We start from the raw sequence: 22823 nt of genomic DNA, 5'->3' as shown, positions 1-22823 counted from the left end.
TCAACGACAAGACACGTCTTAAGACGGAGAGTGCTTTGAAGACGTATCTACTCCCGCGACATTGCCGAAAACGCTAAAACGCGACGTTTTCCTTGCTTGGTAAAGTGGGAGGGGGGCCGGAGTTGTTACGACTTCTTACGCTTTACCAGTCCTTCAGGTATTTTTGCGACGCCTTGAAACCGGACTCCTCGGGCAGGAAGCTTTAAGTACACATGTACAGCCGGGGGAGTGGAGCCTTGACTCACCGACATTTTGGGACTTTGCGAACGCGACGTGCTAGATCTTATTCTAGTCGTAAAGTCTCAAGAATTATGAAGAACATCGGAAGGAAGACTTTGTAGCTCCGAATCTAAGACGTCTGCGAACTGAGAACTGGGTGAGTATGGTTCACTAACAAGAAGGTCTAACATGTACCACTTTCTATTATACGATAAACACTACGCCTCTCCAAATCTTACAAAGTTCAGAATAGCTTTGGGACCAAATTTAGACACTCCACTGCACTGTAGAGTCCGTGTTAGTTACGTAACCGATGATAGTGATCAGCGTTGGGCGTGTTTATGAAGTCAGTGTGTGTGTCGTGCACACATCCCTCTGTCTAAACATACAAACTGTAGGACTGACCAATGTGAATCTTTTTTCAGTGTTATTCACTGAATGTGCCATTGATGAAGAATGATTTCAGAAAATAGAATTGAATTAGTGTGAGATCGAGAGAACAGAAGGCTTGTTAGTGCAATCAACCAAGTGGAAAGACCGAATCAACAGATTATCGTTGTTCTGTGCCAAATCTACTCTCCAAGCAGAGGATGGGTTCCGGCAGGTTTTTGACTTGTTTTTAGGCGTTTTTGTCGGCCTTTCTACTTTTTCATCTTTTTTGATGAAAAAGTAGAAAGGCCGACAAAAACGCCTAAAAACAAGTCAAAAACCTGCCGGAACCCATCCTCTGCTTGGAGAGTATGCCAAATCATCAATAGTCACCACTCACCAGCATGCTTCCTTATTTGTAAAATGTAAGGTCATGGGAGGGGTTTGGGGCCATCTAGTGTTACATAGTGTTACATCATGGTATACTCAAGTCTCCACCAGACCTCTCTATCAGTCTACAGGCTGAAAAGTCTACTCTCCAAGCAGAGGTTAGGTTCTAGCTTGTTTTGGACATCTTTTCAGGTGTTTTTATCAGGCTTTTGTTTGAGCTGGTAGAGAAAAAAGAAAACCTGACAAACTAGATTTCTTTTACTAGTTTTAGCCCTATAAAAAACACTGACAAATGTGGAAAAAACAAACAAGCCAGAGCCTAATTTAATAACCTGCTTGTCCTTAATTGGAGAGGATGACAATTTATGTTGTGGAAATTCCAATTGTTTACATGGGGTGTAGTGATATCAATTAGTTAGAGTTTAGGTGTGAAAACTAGTTTGTAACCTGAGTTGGATGCTTTTGTATGTTAACTATGTTTTCATTATATTCTAATCACCTGGTCAACCAGATTGAAAATCTATTGTGTTGAAATAGAAAGTAAACAATTCAGATCCTAAACCATGACAAAACACAGGTGTTGTGGTACTTGCTTTCAGAGTTTAGTCTCTTTTAAAGTTAACAGGAGGCGAGGTGACTGATGAACTTAGAACAGTCAATTGAATCCCCCCAGGAGTCCTTTCACCAGACCTTACTTGTATATTATTAAGTACTTCTATTGCTTTCACTCCATTCAGAATTAGGTTCTTTCAACCCACATTATCACAATGTAAGATAAAGGGGCCAAGTTATTCAATTCATATTAGCACAAATTGAAATCAACTTAGAGGTTACATTGCAGGAAAAACAGTCATAAAAAAATGTATCATAATTTAATGTTAAACTGGTCTAAAGATGAAAAATGCCCACAGACTGATTAAGGTGATAATATTTCAATACAAACACCTTGCTGATAAGATGTAGATGATTATCATGCTGTAAGGTGATCCAGTGATGTTTATTTCATGTTTTGGGGCAAACAAATTTTTCTGAAGAAAAATCTTTAAAGAGCCTTTTCTTTATGCTTGTACCCAGCAGGTAGACAGAGATGTCATCAGACGACGAGGACTACCTGTCCCCCAGGTCTACAAGTGTGAGTAACGGGGAGAGCAGCTTCTACACCAGCACTCACACACACCTGTCCAATTCACAGGAGGACGACACAGGTATGACGAGTACTGTTTGATCTTGAATGTCGGATATTTCGGCACCTGGACAGTTTGGCCCCTAGCCGATCAGGACAATTCAGCATCCTGCCTAGGACAGTTTATAGATGTTTCACTGTCAAGAGGATGCCTATTAACTCTAGACCTAACCTCAACGCTAATTCTAACTGAAATCTAATCCTAAACTTAACCGTAACCCTAACCACACTGTTACCACAGCCATAACACAAGCACTACTAGTATTGTCCTTGGCATTCCTTGAATGTCCTGATTGCTAGGGGCTGAACTGTTTTGATGCCTTTAATCGTTTGTTTGCAAGTCCAATCTTGAGTACCGAGTGAGCTGTTTCCAGAATGTGAAATAAAAGAATGAAAAATTTCACAAAAGATCACACACAACTTTTCTCTTATTTTTTTTTTTTTGCTGTTGTTCCAGACCTGAAGTTCTCAGGCCGGTCCAAGCTGAGTGAAGACAGTATTGATGAGTTCATGAGTAGCTGTGGAACCTATGTCTCCTATAATGCACGTAAGTACATGGCAGTGGAACTCACAGGTTTGCAGTTAGCAGTAAAAACAGATCTATAGCAGGAAAACTTTCTCAGCTGTACGATCCTCCCTAAAATATCATCCCTTAGCAGGCTCCCCTTAAAGTGAGTATGTACATGAAGAAAAAGAAATTCAATAAAGACAGACAGGTAAACTCTAAAAGTTAACTGGTTTTATTTCACTGTATTCCATTCATTGTTGTAGTACGTATGGTGCATATGATATTACAATGAACATGCTGTACACAAAGAGGATACAAAACTATGGACAATCGCAGGAAAGAAAAATTAACGTAAGCTATAAGAATACAGTACACATCAATAGAAAAGACATACAGGTAAAGTTTACTGCATTTTTCCCTTGTTGTAGGGTATTACAATGGACAAGTCATCACGACCTTGTCGTCTAAGAACACACTGTTCCGGGCAGAGTTTGACCTTTAACACTGTATACAGGAGCTGCACGACGCAAGAATACAGGTTTGTCTCATTTTTACAAATGCACTGTATCTGAAAACCAAGAAATTGGATTGGTGTGGCCTTTCAGCACATAACACTTTTTAAAATTGCTGCTATCCGCCATATATTTTACATGCAGTTATTAAGTGAAATTGTCTGCAAGAACCCTCAGGTGCCATATTATACTGTCACAACACTCACAATGCTCTACTCTGTAATTTCCTGGCAGTAAATCATATCAATTTCGAAGACATGTACAAGCAAATTGGAACAATGTTTTTCTACCCTAGTTTGGATGTATTATTCATGTCAGTGTAACACTAATAGCCACAGTCTATGGTAGTGGTTGACTAGTTGTGTACCTATACATGTACTACGTAAAATGGATAGAAAAAACGGTTGATGTATGTTTCTTGAGTGAAATTTGTTGTGTATTTCGCTTCTGTAGATTGAGTTTGTGTTCATTTGATTACATGTGATTTTTTTGTAGGCAGTTACTAGCAACAGCTTATAATAATCTCACTTCACTGCAGTTGTAAGTGCAGAAACACAGACACACCCACACCCACACAGACACCCACACTCAAAGATATAACGTTACACTCACAGACATTCCCAAACAATCCTTCACTCCCTTGGGGGTGAAATGAAAGGACTCTAAACTAGTACAATTGTATTTTTTTATCAACTCTCACAGATTCCTAGTGAGGACGTCTCAGCAGCCATTGCCAGCATCCTGGGCGACCCCAAACTTCGCACCTACATCTTCTTCTACTCCACAGCCTTCACCATCTTCATGGCCATGCTGTGTTTGTTCATCCTGTGGTCAGACTTTGTGACTAGTCTGTACAAGTACCTGCCCAATCTCAGCCTACCACTGATCATGCTAATCGCGCTGGTGGCGGCGGCATCCGTGGTCGCGCTGCTGTTCTTTCTGATACACTGGAAGATGAAGAAGGTCAGGGCATTTGATATTCTCTTTTGGTTGTTCGTCTAGTTTCTTCAGAAAATTATTCCAGGTTTAGTCTACAGCTGTTTGCCAGATCAAACAGAATTAGTGACTGTTGTAGATTGTTTAGTTTTGTCCCCATAGTCTAGGCAGTAGTACATTAATACATTATGTCTGTCTCTTTTATTGTATGTGTAAATGTGATGAAAATATTTCAGTATCTGTATTGTACAACATAGTTGTATCTAGTGCAGCATTACAATGTATATGCTAGAAATATAAAAGTGGCTTCGGATTTGAGTACAAGTAAATTTTTTATTTCAAGACACAGATAACTTTACATGATGTAGACAGTGAGATACTAGACATTTGAAACCTTCAACATATTTACTAGGTAAAATCAGAGTTTATTGTTTTGATGGGAAGCTGACATCCTCCTGATTGCTGCTATTAAGATTGACAGGAACACAGACATCCAACGGTCGCTACTCGGCCAACATTGGTGGGGTAGCAACCATTGGGAGCAGACCAAAGCTAACAGGGCTGGACTCCAGGCTAGGTTTATGAGTTACATGTATTTTGGTGTGAAGCTAACATCCTCCTTGCTTGCCTGTGTTAGATTGACAGAAACACAGACATCCATCTGGCCTGTATCAACGAGACCTTCATTAACCACGGACTGCTGGTGGGCATGACTGACGGGATGATCCACTGCTGCAATCACATCTTCGTATCCTTCCTTATAAAACTTTATAGGATGTTAGACTCGGACTTAATCATCAGTTCTAGGACTTTGAAACTTTGAAACTTTATTGATAATACCACATGGCAGACTTAAGTCTGAATTGGGTAGGTATTTACACATTAGCTCGCATAAAAACGATATCATTATATACAAAGTCCAGATTGTATCAAATGTACAGTTTTAAAAACACAGGTAAGCTTTGAATTTACAAAACAGAACATGATGTAAGGACAGCTGACGATGTAAACATTGAAACATTCATGACAGGATTGTGTTGTTTGGTACAATGGACAATGTTTTTCTTACTGGAGGAGTTTTTAAAAAAAGAATTTTATTTCAATCAGAAAAACATGTACATTTACATAGAAATACAAGCACACCAGCAATGAAATGTAAATTAACAAGACTAACAATAAACAGGGTTCCAAGTTGTAGAGTGACAAGAGTTTTCATAATTTGAAGTTTAAATTCTTACTTTAATTTGTTATGTATAAAACCTCTTGTCAATCTCAATAAGTATAATTTTCTCATATTTTTTAATATCATTACAGCATGTTTTGAAAATAACATATCTAGCAATGCTCAATAACAAAATAATGGCTCTATGTGAGCTGTAAAAACTCTTGCTACAAAAAAAGACTTGCACTTGATGAAGAGTTCTGGGGCTCCCCCATCAATGTGTAAGCACGTCTAACCCCCAGATGATGGGGAACAAAAGATGTAAAACTGGATAGAGAGAGAGAGATGTGTGGAGGAGTTCACACTCCATATTAGAAGTTAGAATACCACTGTCAGAATGTCCTTAACAGACTGGACCAGCTACATTTTGTGTACTATGATGCAGAGCCTTGTATGGTGAGTATTAAGATTTAGCTTCCTTTGTATTTTGTCTTCACACTGTTTATGATGGTTCAGAAAAACCTTTTGGCAATTGGAAAGCAGTGATTTCCAAACACAGTTTGTTTGCATGGCTTGTTCCATTTAAAGATTCTAACAGTTGCCATGTGACTGTCACAGGTATATGAATTATTCAGCATAGTGTGATGAACTTTCTGTAAGTACAAAAGGTACTATTGTTCTACCATGTCGAGCTAGTGGTAGGGAAACACTGGTTAGGTTACATAATTCTTTGTCCTTGCTCCCCTGCATTAGAGATTTATGTTGACAAACTCTGTGGGAAAGAGACATGAACGCAATATGGCCTTTAACACATGTACAGTTGACAAGCTTCAGCCATATTTGTTGATTACCAGAACGTTGCCAAATTTAACAATTACCAGAAACCTTCATTTTTTCCTGGAAATCTATCCTATCTAACTAGATGGTGCTCAGGCACCTGCAAACATCAGCTGATGTCTCAAAATTGTGCGATAATTAAGAGAACACCAGGCGCATGTTGCTGCCAAAATATCATTTACGATTTTGTGCTTGCAGACTTGTTGGCTGATCAGTTTTCCTTCAGTGAGAGTATATTAAACAGATTAATATGTTGTGTGTTTTCCAGGACTGGTTGGCTGAGGTTCTACAGGAACATGATGAAGCTGGGCACCTGGCCCCTGGATACCTGGTATGGACTTTATCAACAGCTGTATAGCTTGTTTGTATTGCATATTTGTTAGACCGCCTCATGGTGTAACACACCAGGTCTGTACTGAAGAGTACAAGCTGAATATCCGGACAGATTTATTTGATCCACTCACACCGGGATGGACCCCTACTCTTTTTGATAGGTGTGGTGGGTTTTTTAGAGTGCTTGAGATGTGTGTCTCTCCTCAAACACGGGACCTCCTATCCAAGGAACTTCCCTGGTCAGAACTAGGCACTCATTTTCACCTGAGTTGAGTGAAGATACACATGTAAGTAGTGTTAAGTGCCTTTCCCAAGGGCACAACATCAGGACCTGTGAGGGATTTAAACTCAATACCTCTGAGTCAACAACATTAACCACAAGGCCGCTGTGTCACCGTATAGATGATGTAAATCTGTCAGTTTTGCAGCTGAATCCGGGGAGAATTTTTCTGTCTCTTGTAAATCTTGGTATGAAACTCTAGCTGGGAATGGCTTACATGTAAATCTATCTGTGAAAAAGGGGCTGTTTTGCCTCAAGGTCTGTATTGCTGAGAAAAGAGAGGACTTAAGAATTAGAGTCCATTGTTCGAGCCATTCTGATCTACACGAAACCAGCAACTAATTTCAATTATTCTCATTTGAACCCAAGATCCCTTTTGCTCAAGTTAATCATCCCTTTCTTGTAGGTTCATGGCAAATATACAAGATTGGAAGCAGAAGAAGAAACTGCTAAGTTAAACCTAAATGTAGATCCAAATCAGCAGCTAGATGTATACAGACTTTCAGGTAAGACATACACATATATCAGTATTCTGAGAGGTTCAGAATCTTACCAAAAGTGTGTCTTCAACCCTCAGGAAAGCAGCCTGTCGTACGAGGCCCTGACCGTGATCAGACACCGACACGAGCGCGAGAGCAGATTGTCAGACGAGGAGTCGCCGCTCCTGTCCTCGGTCAGCAGCACGTCGGGGCCGCAGATGTCTGTACAGTCGGAGACTGACCTGGAGGCCTCCGGGTCAACAATACAGTCCATCAGGTTCACCCCTCATGGGTCTTATCAGGTAATTATAAGGCTGGGTGTTGTCATATATTGTACAGTACATGAGGTTCACCCCACATGGGTCTTATCAGGTGAGGCTGGGTGTTGTCAGATATTATACAGTCCATCAGGTTCACCCCTCATGGGTCTTATCAGGTGAGGCTGGGTGTTGTCATATTTTATACAGTCCATCAGGTTCACCCCTCATGGGTCTTATCAGGTGAGGCTGGGAGTACATGAGTCTTATCAGGTTAGGCTGGGTGTACATGGGTTTTAGTATGTAATTCCGAGTGTTATTTCATTATACAGTCCATCAGGTTCATCCCACATGGGTCTTATCAGGTGAGACTGGGTGTACATGGGTTTTACAAAAAGGCAGGGCAGGGGGTGTATGGGTGTTACCGGGTTAGATTGGGTACAGATCTACACAGGTCTTGTTGCATACTGGACTCTTACCAGATAAAACTGGATGTATGTTGGTCTTTACATCACAGTTCATGTAATTCGTTCTCATCTAATTCATTCCACTTGGGTCTGGGTCCTCATTGTCAAGTCCATTGTGAGTCACTGCATACTGCTCTAAAACATGTCACTATACTGTAGGACTCTAGTACGTATACGTTACATGTGTACTAGTATCTCAAACGTTATTCCACAGTACCTAGACGTTATATCGAACGGGACCGGCTGTTCGAACATAGAATGGCCGATCCCGTTCTCTCGTTTGAATAAAGCCAGTTGTTTGCGAGACTTCATTACGTGCAGTTGTGTTTGTGTTGTCTCCGACTTCTCACACTATATGATATAACTTTCTTTCTTCCTTTTTCACTATTTACAGGAAATGGCAAAGCAGTTCCTGTTGACGTACAGCAGCAAGTACATCAAGTTCCTGGTGAGGGGCGGGCTGGGCACCCCTCGTGCACAGAGGCACACAGACAAGGGGCTCTGTCTCTGTCAGTTTATAGAGAAGTTAGCATTCCACACTGAAGTCTGAACAGTGAACAGTAGACTCAACTCTTACACTAGTGTACAATCAAACCTGCCCAAGATGACCACTCAGGGGACCGATCAAATCTGGTCTATGTGGACAGGGGGTCACTATAAACAGGATTCTTATCATACTTGTGTCAATGGGAAAAATTAGTAAGGGACCAAAAAGTGGTCACATTTGCAAGGTGGTCCTTTGGCAGAGGTGGTTGCTGGTACAGTTTTGTACTGTATGTAACGTTACCAGTGCAATTTTCTGCTACCTTCCCTCCAAACACTTCCAAATGGAATCCAAATGCCACGATCAGGTTCCAGGGTGAGGTTTAACATGAATTTGGTGAGTTTCATTGTACAAAAAATATATTTTGACAGAAACCTCAAGACCTGCACTAGTTGTTTGAAACTTCCAGATCTCCAAAGTGGAAATTAAATGTCAGTTTCCACAGACTGAGGTCTTTAAACTGTAGAATCAAACATTGTACTGACATATATGTAAGCACTCGTGCAATTTTCTGCTACCTTCGCTCTCAATGCTGCAAATGGAAATCTGAATGGATGTAGCTATTGGGTAAGGGTAAGTGCAAAAGTGGCAAGCTATATAAACTGCATAGAGAAGTGTGTATATATTTTGCAAGTGGACAATTATGTCCCTTGATTGTAATTTGTGGATTTGTTTACATTGGCGTATTCATTTCTACTATTTGTGACTAGCAAATATATAGGCTAACCAACAAGAGCAGCCATACAAAGGTTACACAGTGAAAAGTCTTGTCAGACCAAAGGTGGGTAAAAGTCCCAACTAACCTCATAAAAGTTACTGAGACTCAAACCTAGGACACTATGCTATTGCTCCAGTACTTATTCATAACCAACTGGAATAATGTGTTGTCATAGTCCATCACAATATCTGTTGGACTTTTTGTATTGCTTTGTCAGAGATCTTTTGTGCATCTTGTAATTGATGGAATTTTTCACTAGTTGCCTTAAGGAATACATGTATCAAAAAATGTATGGACAATCATGACAAGGACTGGTGGACCAATCCTTTTGAAAAAGGTGAAAAGGTGTCCAGTGTCCCTTCGTAGAGTCCCCTAAGATATTGCCTCACTCCTTCTATGTTTTTTTGTGGGGAGTGTCCTAAGTCAAGCCTAAGTCCTGTCTAGCTGCACCCATATATGATTAAACCAGGGGAAGAAACCCAAGGCTTAGCATGTGTTCATATAGTATGTACTTTATTTGTTCAGTGACTATATCGTAGCATCTTATCTAAAGCTCGGAGCTGATATCTCATGTTGTACTCATAAGAGTTTGTATTCAAACCTTCACAGATACTAATTTTCTCTAATTTTTACAATAATGATATGTGTTATGTCCTGTGAATACAGAATTGGAGCTGATAACATTACCAACAGGCAAATGCTGCATGTGAAAGTGATTCAAATTCATTTTTGCAAACACCGTAAAATACAAAACTTGTGTTCAACGTATCCCAAGTAATGACTTTACCTGGCATCATTTTCAACTTTTTCAAATTTCAAATATTACATTTTGTAGTATTGTATTGTATTGCATAATAGCTTTCTTGCCATTGTACTCTTATTTCTATCACAACATAATATTGTATTGTATATGTAGCACTGGAGCTGCCTTAACATTAGTTACCTCAGTCATAGATAAACTATAATGTATTCATCAATTCAAAAATAGATAGGTATATACAATGCATGTTCTGAATTCTAGATAGTAAGTGTATCACTATAAATGTTGTCTGTATCATGTGGTATTCAAGATACAAGTTGCATTTCAGTATCACATGTACACCAAAACAGGGGTTATTAGTTGATATTAATTTTTCATGTTGGTGTTAAAAAGCAATACGAATATATGGCTGTATGTATGCATATTAGTATAAGCTGCTATACTTATGTAATCCACTGTATATAACGATGTACATGTAGATGCTTATATACTGTATGAGCTGCTAGAAGAACATTATATTTTGTTACCTTCGTACTATGCTGCATTAAACCTATGCAAGTCTGGGTTAAAGACCATGTTGTCTTTTTTGCTATGGTGGATGTGAGTTTGTATGGAAACAACATAACTTGAGAAGCTGTAGATGGATCTTTATGACATTTGGTAGGTAGGTAGGTGGGTAGGTGTAGGGGAGACCAAGGTTGATTTAGATAATGGGATCCTAGCGGCTTCCTATGGTACTGCAAATACATGTACTTATTTACTTTACATGTACTTTAATCCAATAGTATTATAACTTTTCCATCACATATTTGGGGAATATGGACCTTAAGCCGGATCCAAGAGACCCAAAGTATTATGTTAGTGTAGATATACATTACGTGTTTGTTTAGCAGGCCTTTATGAAATTGTATTCGTGTAGATAGAATATCTGTCCGTTGTGATTATACGACCCAGTTTCACCCATGCTACATTAAGTTTCTTTTTTTGTAAATCAGTGCGCACCTGAATGTAGATACATGGTGAACGTACATACACTTTTTCCAAGCACCTTTCTTATAACAACAGGTTATAGCAACTATATTTTATATGTAACGTTGCTCGGAGTTTCTACAGTACTGACAACGAATCTATAGGATATCATTTCAACTGTCCTCTGAGATTTTTTAACATCTCAAAATCAAGTCAAAAGCATCTCCCGATTGGGTCGAAACATTTTTGGCATAAATGTCAAGGTTTTTCGATTTTAAACGAAACGTGAAGAACCGCATTAGGGTTATCATGATCCGTTGTGTATACCAGAGAAGTTTGTCCACAAAATATCAGACACCGGTATGTAAGTTTAAGCTGTAACAGGCTACAAGCATTGGTCCAAAGTGCTCTGCTCAGTCCAATACTAGTATCAATCTGCTGACGCTGTTAATATCTATTTCTTTCCTTACCAATCAAAGTTCAGAGGATATCACCGACACTACTGTCTCGTGATCTAGTTCGATCAATTCACTGCTGCCCAGACTCTGGCGTCGTCTCTTACTACGCCTCCTAGCGACTGAGACGTGGTTTTCACCGGGACTATCCAGGTGCTGAAGGTCGCCTCCTTCCCTGTTCCAGAGCCTCCGAACTCTCCTTCCTACACCGCGGAGTCGTCTTCCTACCCAGCTACGCACGCAACGTTTCTTCGCGTTCTTCAAGAACGTCTTAATGCTTTCGTCGATGGGTAACTTTTCCATGACGGACTCCTCCGCTATGTGCATATTCTTATCTCTCTTGTAGAAGTTGTTAAAGTTTTCCACGATGATCGGGACGGGAAGGGCAATGACGAGTAGTCCCGTGATCACGCACATGCTGCCGATAAGTTTCCCTGGCAGAGTCCTGGGGTAGACGTCGCCGTACCCGATGGTAGTCATAGTCACGAGGGCCCACCAAAACGCGTCAGGAATGCTGTAGTAAAATATGTCAAATGTCCCTTTATACATTGTGAAATATATAGAACATATTATATGTTCGGAAGATGGTGTTTAACATAGATGCACAGGTAAATCCTGAATACATTTCCGATGAAATTGCAAGTTACTGATTTAGGAACAGATTTTCGAAAAATGCAATCGAAATCTTTTAATTCATTTTAATACCTTTCGAAAAACGTGTCCGGTGCGTCCATATCTGCGAAGTAGACACAGCTGGCGTAGAGAACCATCATAGTCAGCATGAAGAACACCATCATTCCTAAGACACCGACGCTGGCGCGGATCGTCTTCATCAGCGTCTGCAGCTCCTTGAAGTGTCTGGAGAGTTTCATGATGCGGAAGACCCTGGTGAGCCGCATGGCCCTGAGGAGGGAGAAGACGATTGAGTTTCCCGGAATGGAGACGTTCGCGGTGATGAGGGGCAGGGTCACGAAGTAGGGGATGATTGCCACGAAGTCGAAAATGTTCAGGAGGTCCTTAACGAAAACTAACTTCTTCGGGCATGAGTAGAAGCGCAGACCTAGCTCGATACAGAACCAAGCCACACAGAAGGTCTCTATTTGGAAGAACGAACTCTGCCCCGCTCGTTCGATGGCTGTCGTGTTGGTGATGTTGTCGTGGTCCATCAGGACCTCCTGGTCTCGGTATTCGGGTAGAGTCTCCATACAGAACACGAAGATGGAGACAAATATGACGGATACACACATAAATGTTATGATCTTTGCGAATATCGAGCTTTCGGGAAAGTCCATGAGTCTCCAGATCGTACGGCGATGTCCTTCCGGCGGCATGTCACATTCGCGGATTGGTTTGGGGAAAATGAATCCCTCAGACTCCAGGTAGCTGCTGATGATGTCACTTCCGAGTCGGAAGAACCGCATCTCGTCCACAAACACGTCAATAGGAACAGACGAAGGACGTATCAACTTGCCTGTCTGGTAGTACCTGGGGTAGACATGATAATGTCAATGATGCACTTTTGTCATCAACGGTATCATATGAAGTACAAAATCATTTATTGCTTTCAAAACCTGTCACTAGACAATTATTGTCGTTTTTTCTTCAGAAATTCAGCTGACAGAAGAGAAGAGAGGCTTTACTGACGCAACACAAATTGCAGTAACGTTCGAACGGTCAGCTACGAAGTATCAAATAGAAATACAGTATAAATCTTACATCCGTTATATCCAAAATTTAATGATACAATCACGTGTGGCTATTCGTGGATTTCTTTATACATGGCTGTCACTGCAATGGTCAGAAATTATGTTGTTTTTTCAGTAATTTTCGTTCTTTTCACGAATCGAAAACTAGTATCTCATCTTTCCATTACTTTTTGGTCTAGAATAACGTACGTTACACACATGATTTACAATTACCTAAAGATAGCTTCAAAACTCGGGCGGTGTCTGTCGAAGAAGAAGTCGTCGCTGTCGGGACAGTAGAACTCTGCGCGTTTCTCGGAGTTCCCCAGGAGAGTTTGCGGGTACCGGAACAGAAGGCTCTCCTTTGTCTCGAACTTCAGCCCGCTCACGTTCAGTCGGATTCGTCTGTCGGGTTGGTGAACGTGCCGGAGACCTAAAAAAGTAAACAATACAATAGCATTAGGCTAGCCCCTGAGGCGTCGTCAAAAAGAGAAGAATATCGTAAGACCAAGCAGAAGTAATAGTCCATGGGCCAGGTCCCTCAAAATAGCCATTTGGTACCAAACAGAGGGACAAAGGGTGACTTACTTTTTTGAAAAGGTTGATTCCTCTACTTTATAATTATGCATGATAATAATGTCAAAAGTCCAGCTTTTTAGGAATTATCACGTGATATGGTGACGTCATCAAAATGGACTTCGATTTTTGGGACTTAATTCAGAGGACTGGGACAAAATATCAAACATCGATAATTTTCGGTGAAAATCGGTTTGTAGGCAAAAGATACCACAGGAATCACGAAATAGTATGTTTTTGGTTGATATTTTGACTCTATAAGAAGCTATGAGTCTTTTAAGTCCATTTTGGGGGGTAATTTTGTGTAAGAAAATGTATTGTTTACTTTCCAAAATCAGGCATTTATTTGGGCTACCTATGGGGTCTTGTGTTATACATTATGTTGATAGGCCATATCATTTTCTGCATTTTGGGCTTTGAATCAACAAAATCCGTCAAAAATATCAGGAGTTATAAGGGTTTTAAGAATTACACCCAACGGCCATGTTATCAAATCGCCGCGAATATTGCAATGCATCATGGGTAATTTTAAGAGGGTCTGTCTGTAATTATACCTCGTAGCAAAGGACAAAATGTCAATTTTTTAAAAAAATTTTGGGTGGTGGTAAGGCCTTGGTGCAATTGTAGAAAAATGGGTAAGTTTTGGGTTAACTGGTGGTCACCGGTTGCCATGGAAACGGTCATTTTTTAAAGATGGCGAATTTGTATCTGCAAAGGCTCAATCTCGTCAGGAATACACCATCTTTGGCCTACAGAAACGCCAACTAATTAACATATATTCTACATGCCTTTGACATATAATTTACATCTTTATCTTGATTTAAATAATATTTAGATAAACCTGCATAATCATACGTTTAAAGGTGCAGCAAATGTTTAAACATAACCTGTTTTGATTGATTTTTGATATTGACTTACTGACAAAAAGCTGTTAATCGGGAATTCATGAAATAGCCATTTGGTACCAAACAGAGGGACAAAGGGTGACTTACTTTTTTGAAAAGGTTGATTCCTCTACTTTATCATTATGCATGATGATAATGTCAAAAGTCCAGCTTTTTAGGAATTATCACGTGATATTGTGACGTCACTCAAAGCCATAGGGCGGACAAAAATCATCTAATATATTCAAGGGTAATTTGGTTTTGATAAATATCAACTACATTTCATGCGTCTTTATACGTTTAATGAAATATATTTACGCTGATTTCTTTAACGGTTGCCATGGAAACGGTGAAAATGACGTTTTCTCACAGGAACGTTATCAAACAAGCCATTTTGAATGCTTGTGAATTTCAGGCATAAACAAGACTTGGCTAACGACGCCAAATGATCCATCAATGATCCATAGGACTCTTAGAAAATATCTTAGCTAGGTAAGAAGTAAGTACAAGTTGTTTTACCTATTAGTAAGATATCAGGTGACATGCGCCATTTTGGCGGCCATCTTGGATCTGATATATGGCAGTTTCAACTGCTAAATTACGTACTAAATACCAAGATTGATACCATCCTGCTAAATGTTCTTAACATGGCTATAGCTTGAGATACATAGGCATTCATGGTCACCGGTTGCCATGGAAACGGTCATTTTTTAAAGATGGCGAATTTTTATCTGCAAAGGCTCAATACACCACCTTTGGCCGGGCCTACAGAAACGGCAACTAATTAACATATATTCTACATGCCTGTAACATATACTTTACATCTTTATCTTGATTTGAATTATTTATAAACTTGCATAATCATATGTTTAAAGGTGCAGCAAATGTTTAGACATAACCTGTTTTGATTGATTTTTGAAATTGACTTTTGACAAAAAGCTGTTCGGGAATTCTTAGCGATCAGTAGGGCAGATCTATTTGGTTGATATACGGTCAAGTTACAGTTTGAACCTATGAGATACACCCTAGCGGACTTCTGACGGCTAAACCGTTGCTAACTGCGTTCAGCGGTTGTAAAATTTGAAACTCAATGAGGCACTGCACTTGAAGAGCATAGTGCTGGTGTTCGACCAGGCACTATATGCAAAAGCTACAGAGATCATATGGAAGCACCCTCATACATTTAAGGACATTGTTCCAACTCTTCTGTCTGTCATTCATTCATATTCATTCATTCATTGGAAAGAGATTCCAAGATGCTGGTTGAGAGATTTATGCGAAGAATCACACTCAAGCAGAAAAGATTGTGTTCTATGGCCTTCTTAATAAGGCCACATCACGCACTCTCTACCTCTATTTGATAAACTTAGAATTTTGAATATTTTTGACATAAACAGATTTCAACTTGCTCTTTTCACAGCCAAATTCATTAACCATAATCTGCCTGATACATTTGACGACTTTATTAATCAGGGCTCGAAATAGTGGGTGCATGTGCACCTGTGTGCACCCAAAATTGGAACTGTGCACCTAATTTTTGACTGTGGGTGCACCAGTGCACCTAGATATCTTGTAGCCTATAGGATAAGAGTACTATTGTACACTAGTATACAGAATATCCTTTAAATGCAAGTATCAGAAAAAGTCATATAAACTTTTGTTGTACTTTATTTGATGTATCACTTGCTTGAAATTTTAAGGTTAGTTATAGAATTACAGATTGAACTTTGTAATTTTGTTTTGCTGACATTCAACTTTATTCTATATGGTGCACCCAAAATTCTTTCTGTGCACCTTATTTTTTGCGTTGGGTGCACCAGCGCACCTATTTCCAAAAATGAATTTCGAGCCCTGTTAATTTTCGCTCCCAGTTTCACAATTACCAAACACGTCAAAGCTCAAAGTTACACATCCCTCTATTCAGAACTTCTTTAGCCCAAATGAGTGTAAAGTTCAAATCCATCAATGTTTGGAATAGTCTCCCCACTCCCTAAAGAATTTTACTTCTGTGATAACCTTCAAATGTCATCTTCGAGCTCATCTTCTTTCAAATCCCAACTACTTCTAAATATTCTTCTTAATACAGTATATCTCTGGTCTGGTCATGATTTGATTAAATATGCCTTGATTGTCCTTATTAGTTTGTTAACATTTTGAGAAAGGTTCTATTGTACTTTAAAATTCTGGTCTTGGCTAATTTAATTTCTTACTTTTAATCTGTATTATATTATCAGTATTCGATTTTTCGTTTTATAGTTGTTCATTATGTTTATTTCATCATTTGTTATACCTAAGTTCGTTATTTATCATATCACTCTTGTAATCGTCATTTGTTAAGTTAAAAGGAGGAGGGCTTCTATAAACCTTGCAGGCTTGTTGCCTCCCCCTGCACATTCTTTTGTACTTCCAATCAATTCATTATTGTTTTTGTTTTTATGTGCAAATAAATAAAACAAAAAAACAAGTAAATTTTATGGATGACACCAGCGCGCACATTGATTTTCGCCAGATTTTGAAATTTAAAAGATTTTTATCCATCAGCAATGGTCAATATACCGAAAATGGGGCTAAATGTTGCGAATGTTGCCTGTCAGTTCCATCGCAAGAACGTACTATATGCTGTAACAGTTGTACTCGTCGGAATGTTGAAAAATCTGTAGAAATAATGTTGTAGAATTAGTGTGTATGCAATCTCCAAAAAAGATTGCTCCTCTTCACAACCTTACAGGAACACACACATACACAGTACAGCCCTCATACCAAACTTGTAGTTGGAATTAGTTTGTAATTGCTGTGACATTATATTGTCAACAACTTGTATTGCAACTGGCCGATGTGTTATTCTTGAATGAAACAATTCGATAACAAGGTCAGATGAAGTAACTTATGCCATGCGGTTTAGGTAGACCATTGTCTAGCTGTCTGTCCGTTGAAGACAGAATAAAAAGGCGGGGGATTTCCGAGATGTGTCTTTATTCAGACGGTCAGGACAGCGGAGAGAACTTCAGTTGAGGCAAAGTGAGCAGAGCCAGCATTGTGTAGTCACAGTCAGTCTGCCCCATGACTCAGGGGAGTCCAGTGCCTAGTGTACGGAAAACCCTGTCTCTGCGTTCTTGATGTGCTATGCAAACCCGGATGTAAATTTATCATGATTATAATGTTGACGTCATTGTTAGTGTTTTATTGAATATAGTCATGAAGTACTTGGTTGTAATACCATGTTTTGTCGCTACCATTCCTTTTACATGCTTTATGGTATTCACTTTGAAAATGTAGATATCTTTTTTTTGCCCGCCCTTGTTTTTCTGACCGCACCCAATTTGGAGTCTGCAGAGGATGTCATCCATAAAATTTACCTGGTGTGGCCTATTTCCATAAAGTCTACAGAACGAGAACGCCGAGGGTCGGAATGTGGGAATCAATTCCGAAATACTCAGCCCGAGCACAAAGTACTGCAGTGGAAAACAATAGTTCGGAGACCTCATATCTTCATGAGACATAAATTGCGCAAATTAGGCCCTCATTTGCATAATTTATATTCAACCATGCTCACTGCCACAGAACTTCCAAATGCCAAAAAGTATAAAATTCCAGTTTATCTACAAATATGTAATTACAGTATTTTCTCATTGATTATGCAAATTATGTCTTATTTTGCATAGCTTTTATCTATCAATATGCTTTATTTCCCGGTTCCATATGTTGCATTTTTAAACTGTCGTACCATTGAATGGTGTGGGTTTATAAGATTTCTCCATTAATTATGAAAATTAGATTCTGATTTGCATTGTTACCATTTCATCATATCAAATAACACTTACACTATCCACATAATATAAACAAGTTTACACGTTTGGCTGTACATGTATATCCTTTTGTGGTTTGACCAGTAGATGTCGGGCCTCTGGGGAATATTTGAACCAGTTTCGAAACTAACAGGTGAAAACTGTAACAACACGCCTAGAATGAAAATATAGATTTTCCTCGTAAGTTACTCAAATGTCAATGGGACCGCCTTCTTTTGTGACTCAAAACAGTTTCAAACATATTGGCGGTATTGCGCCTATACACTAACAGGTATCTTCTAATTAATTTTGTACCGCGTTTGCCGATTTTTAGCGCACCTTTTTGGTTAACTTATTGAAGATTTTTGAAACATTTTGGTGCATTGGTGACAATGCGCCGTGCAGATATGCAGAGTCACTAACAATGCAGTGAATGGGAACCGGTTTGGGATTTTGGGATTCGGTGCAATTAAACGGAATGTGTGTTAATCCGAGGTGCAATTACAGTAAGTGTCTTCTTCTGTATCATAGAGATCAATTAACACGTTCTCAAGTATGTAGGAGAACACATTCCCCAACCTTGATATCAGTCTCAGGTCTCTGTAAACCGTTGATCAATCTTGAAAGTTAACAGAAATGGAGTAGGCAACAATTTGACCGTATATCAACCAAATTGATCTGTACTACTGATCGCTAAGAATTCCCGAATAACAGCTTTTTTATCAAAAATCAATCAAAACAGGTTATGTTTAAACATTTGCTGCACCTTTAAACGTATGATTATGCAGGTTTATCTAAATATTATTTAAATCAAGATAAAGATGTAAATTATATGTCAAAGGCATGTAGAATATATGTTAATTAGTTGGCGTTTCTGTAGGCCAAAGATGGTGTATTCCTGACGAGATTGAGCCTTTGCAGATACAAATTCGCCATCTTTAAAAATGACCGTTTCCATGGCAACCGGTGACCACCAGTTAACCCAAAACTTACCCATTTTCTACAATTGCACCAAGGCCTTACTACCACCCAAAAGTTTTTTAAAAAATCGACATTTTGTCCTTTGCTACTAGGTATTTTACAGACAGACCCTCTTAAAATTACCCATGATGCATTGCAATATTCGCGGCGATTTGATAACATGGCCGTTGGGTGTAATTCTTAAAACCCTTATAACTCCTGATATTTTTGACGGATTTTGTTGATTCAAAGCCCAAGATGCAGAAAATGATATGGCCTATCAACATAATGTATAACACAAGACCCCATAGGTAGCCCAAATAAATGCCTGATTTTGGAAAGTAAACAATACATTTTCTTACACAAAATTACCCCGAAAAATGGACTTAAAAGGCTCATAGCTTCTTATAGAGTCAAAATATCAACCAAAAACATACTATTTCGTGATTCCTGTGGTATCTTTTGCCTACAAACCGATTTTCACCGAAAATTATCGATGTTTGATATTTTGTCCCAGTCCTCTGAATTAAGTCCCAAAAATCGAAGTCCATTTTGATGACGTCACCATATCACGTGATAATTCCTAAAAAGCTGGACTTTTGACATTATTATCATGCATAATTATAAAGTAGAGGAATCAACCTTTTCAAAAAAGTAAGTCACCCTTTGTCCCTCTGTTTGGTACCAAAAAGCTCCTTGGCCCATGGACTATAAGGTTTTGCTTCCAATTATGGTCTTCATCAGGATAAGGGTCGGTACGTAGGAATTTTGTTTTGTTTTTTCTTCTGGATTTTCATTTCAAAACGTAAACCTCTCTTGATCAATTATCACAGGGCATTTTGAAGTTCTGCTGAGAAAGGCTTCCAATTACCTGACAAGTCTCGATGTCTCTAATTAACGGGAGCGTTACTCACCTTCCGTCACCACTCTCCCGAGTAGTAAAGACAGTCCTCCAACACCATCATCATCATCGGAGTCAGCTCCGTCATCTCCATCACCGATTGCACTATAGTTCCGCAACCTGGACAGCTGACGTTGGGCTGGAAACAATGACCATGATAATGAAGAAATTAGTAAATGAATAAGTAGATAATATAGATAAATGAAGAAATAGATAGATAGATAGATAGATAGATAGATAGATAGATAGATAGATAGATAGATAGATAGATAGATAGATAGATAGATAGATAGATAGATAGATAGATAGATAGATAGATAGATAGGTAGATAGATAGATAGATGTACATGTAAATCTACACATCTTCATCATCATTTCAGACGATTCGAAGTCCACTCTCCCTCTACTGGTGTTCCTTTCTTCCACATTATTCCTTATGTTCACATATCTTAACGCCAAGGAATGGTTCGGAAGACTCCTTGCAAGTGAATCCGGCCGGGCTGTGTGCACTAGTTTTCTCAATCTGGGCCCGAAACTCACAATAAGAACCTCGGGCTCGGCAACCCAACTTCACTGGTACACTCTCTAACCATCTGGTGAAAACACCTGCTGAAGAGGGCTATGTCTGCCTGACAAAAGGTGTCGTCATTTGATCTGTGCAATCCCTGATGACATAAGTCCCCCTGTTGTCGATTTGTAATCTTTCTATTTGTCGGAATTATTGATCCACAGAGCCAGTATTACACCCGGTATTTACATGTTTCGTCACGCTACAAGCGCTACGATTTAGAGAGAGATATTTTTCTGTCAATCCACTAAGCTGTCAACTACGATTAAAGGAAGACATATGCGGGCCCTGTGAAATTGAGGGCAGTCAGGTATAGGCTACATGTTGGGACGGTCGGGGATGAGTCGGGTAAACTTCTGTTGTCCTGTGGCGGAAAGGGTTGTTTTGAATCGTCGTAACTTGTCGATAGTCGCTTCTGTCTTTACCTCATTGAAACTCGCACGACAAGTAAACATCCGTACAATCTTACGGCGCCCTGGGGCGCGCAAGATTCTCGGGCTTGTTTGCGGGACGATATTTGTAAGGAACTGCGGAAAAACAACCACTGTAGCAATGCACTTGACAAGAATACCTTTCTAATGATGTATACATATGTGAAATCTCTATCGTAACGACGAAACCTTATGATAGTTCTCGTATTGTTAAAAGTAGTTTGACCTGTTTTCAGATGTGTTACGAGGTTGTTAAATTGACAACTCATGCGTGCGAATCAGGAATGTACTATATACTGGGTATTTAACAGGAACAACAATGGAACCATCCTGTTTTCATGTTTTGTTGACGTTTTTCCGATCACTTTTGATTTGTTTTTAAATTAGAGAACATGGGTTCTGGTAAAAAAAATGTACATGACAATGAATAAAGCACATTAAGTTAGTCTAGTTTCTTTTCAAAATACTGTAATTTTCATTTAGCGCTTAAGGCGACTGATGTTGAAAGTTAAGTACACTTTCCTAGTGAACATGTGTCGTGGTAGATAGCTATACGAATCGAATTAGTTGAGACGACCAAAAACGTCATTAAAACGTTCTTTAAATTTCTATGCCGAAAGAAAAACTGTCCACAAAGGAATTCTATTTTACATACTCAAAATATCAAACGTTTGAACGATGCCATAGGTATATAGCGTCGATTCTGGCACAATTGATGTTTGTATACCTTTGAATCCAAAATTCTTCCATGATTATTGGCGCACATCCATTTCAAACGAGACGTTACCCATAACTGTGATAACAGGTGCCGTACACATTACGTCATAATCAGACGACATTTCAAAAGAGACATGAGCGCCCACCTCTGGATGACTTTTCCTCATAGTTGTCTTTTCCCTGCTCCACCGCCCTTGCAAACCTGGACAAGTCGTTCACATTATTAATGCCGATGTTTCCTGCAGTCCCTATTGCAGCTGAACGTAACATGTTTTAAGATGTTTTCTTTTGCTGCAGCCCTGCTTCAGCTAGCTACATGTTTTTCCAATGAATTAGTGCACAGTCGTTTGGGCCAGGCGAGGGCATCTCACTTTAGGTTGGGTACATTTTTTTAACAGGTGAAAAACCTTTCCCGAGACCTTTGCACGACAGATATGCGTCGTCCCTTTTCAAAACACACTTATTATACTTAACATTCACACAAATATCGATATCTCAAGTAAATTGTCGCTGAGGATTTCATTTTTTTACGATACGGTCCATTCCCCTACCCCTTTCCGTACATATGGTTGAAGCCAGGATACGGACCAGTGGTGGCTCAACCAGAACAACTAGTTTTAGGATGACTGATTGATGGGTATTTGGGTTAAAACTATGGTTGACTACTTTGGAAAGTCCTTTCCTTTTAATTGCAGGCCTGTGTGACTATCGGTGTTGTTACGCCCCGGGTCCCAACATTCCGGTGGGACAGAAAATGGTTTTGAGAGTAATATTGAGTCTAATTGCCATTTTTGTTTAGTTGAAGAAGTGCTCCTTTGACTAAATGTAGACAAAATGTTAAGAATCACGGAAGAAAAACAAAATTTCTGTCTCCCTATGTTTACATTTTTGTGGCTTAAACCCCACTACCTTGTGCTTATCTTGTTAATGACGTAATA

General features: G+C 39.3%; 2 protein-coding genes across 4 annotated transcripts; one reads left to right on the top strand and one right to left on the bottom strand.

The window, feature by feature from the left end:
- The first annotated feature begins 259 nt into the window (after positions 1-259).
- LOC136441388 (transmembrane protein 268-like) lies at positions 260-10524 on the top strand. 3 transcript variants are annotated; one of them, XM_066437654.1, is made up of 11 exons: positions 260-376; positions 2053-2183; positions 2619-2708; positions 3098-3207; positions 3884-4144; positions 4755-4865; positions 5700-5735; positions 6385-6447; positions 7307-7485; positions 7556-7580; positions 8327-10524. In XM_066437654.1, exons 5-11 carry the CDS (start codon positions 3983-3985, stop codon positions 8480-8482), a joined length of 732 nt encoding a protein of 243 aa, XP_066293751.1. In that variant the 5' UTR covers positions 260-376; positions 2053-2183; positions 2619-2708; positions 3098-3207; positions 3884-3982; the 3' UTR covers positions 8483-10524. The 3 variants fall into 3 exon arrangements, with proteins under 3 accessions (XP_066293751.1, XP_066293750.1, XP_066293752.1); XM_066437653.1 differs by lacking the exon at positions 7556-7580 and having other exon boundaries at positions 7307-7510; XM_066437655.1 differs by lacking the exon at positions 7556-7580 and having other exon boundaries at positions 262-376; positions 2056-2183; positions 7307-7510.
- An 833-nt stretch (positions 10525-11357) lies between these two features.
- Positions 11358-22205, bottom strand: LOC136441386 (shaker-related potassium channel tsha2-like). The gene is made up of 5 exons (XM_066437651.1): positions 22032-22205; positions 20183-20308; positions 13298-13496; positions 12084-12863; positions 11358-11892 (listed from the first exon to the last, which is right to left on the bottom strand). Exons 1-5 carry the CDS (start codon positions 22153-22155, stop codon positions 11397-11399), a joined length of 1725 nt encoding a protein of 574 aa, XP_066293748.1. The 5' UTR covers positions 22156-22205; the 3' UTR covers positions 11358-11396.
- Between the last annotated feature and the right edge of the window lie 618 nt (positions 22206-22823).

This window comes from Branchiostoma lanceolatum, chromosome 9 (assembly GCF_035083965.1).
Source record: "Branchiostoma lanceolatum isolate klBraLanc5 chromosome 9, klBraLanc5.hap2, whole genome shotgun sequence".
NCBI classification, from domain to species: Eukaryota; Metazoa; Chordata; class Leptocardii; order Amphioxiformes; family Branchiostomatidae; genus Branchiostoma; species Branchiostoma lanceolatum.
This window is presented reverse-complemented; position numbering and strand designations above follow the sequence as displayed.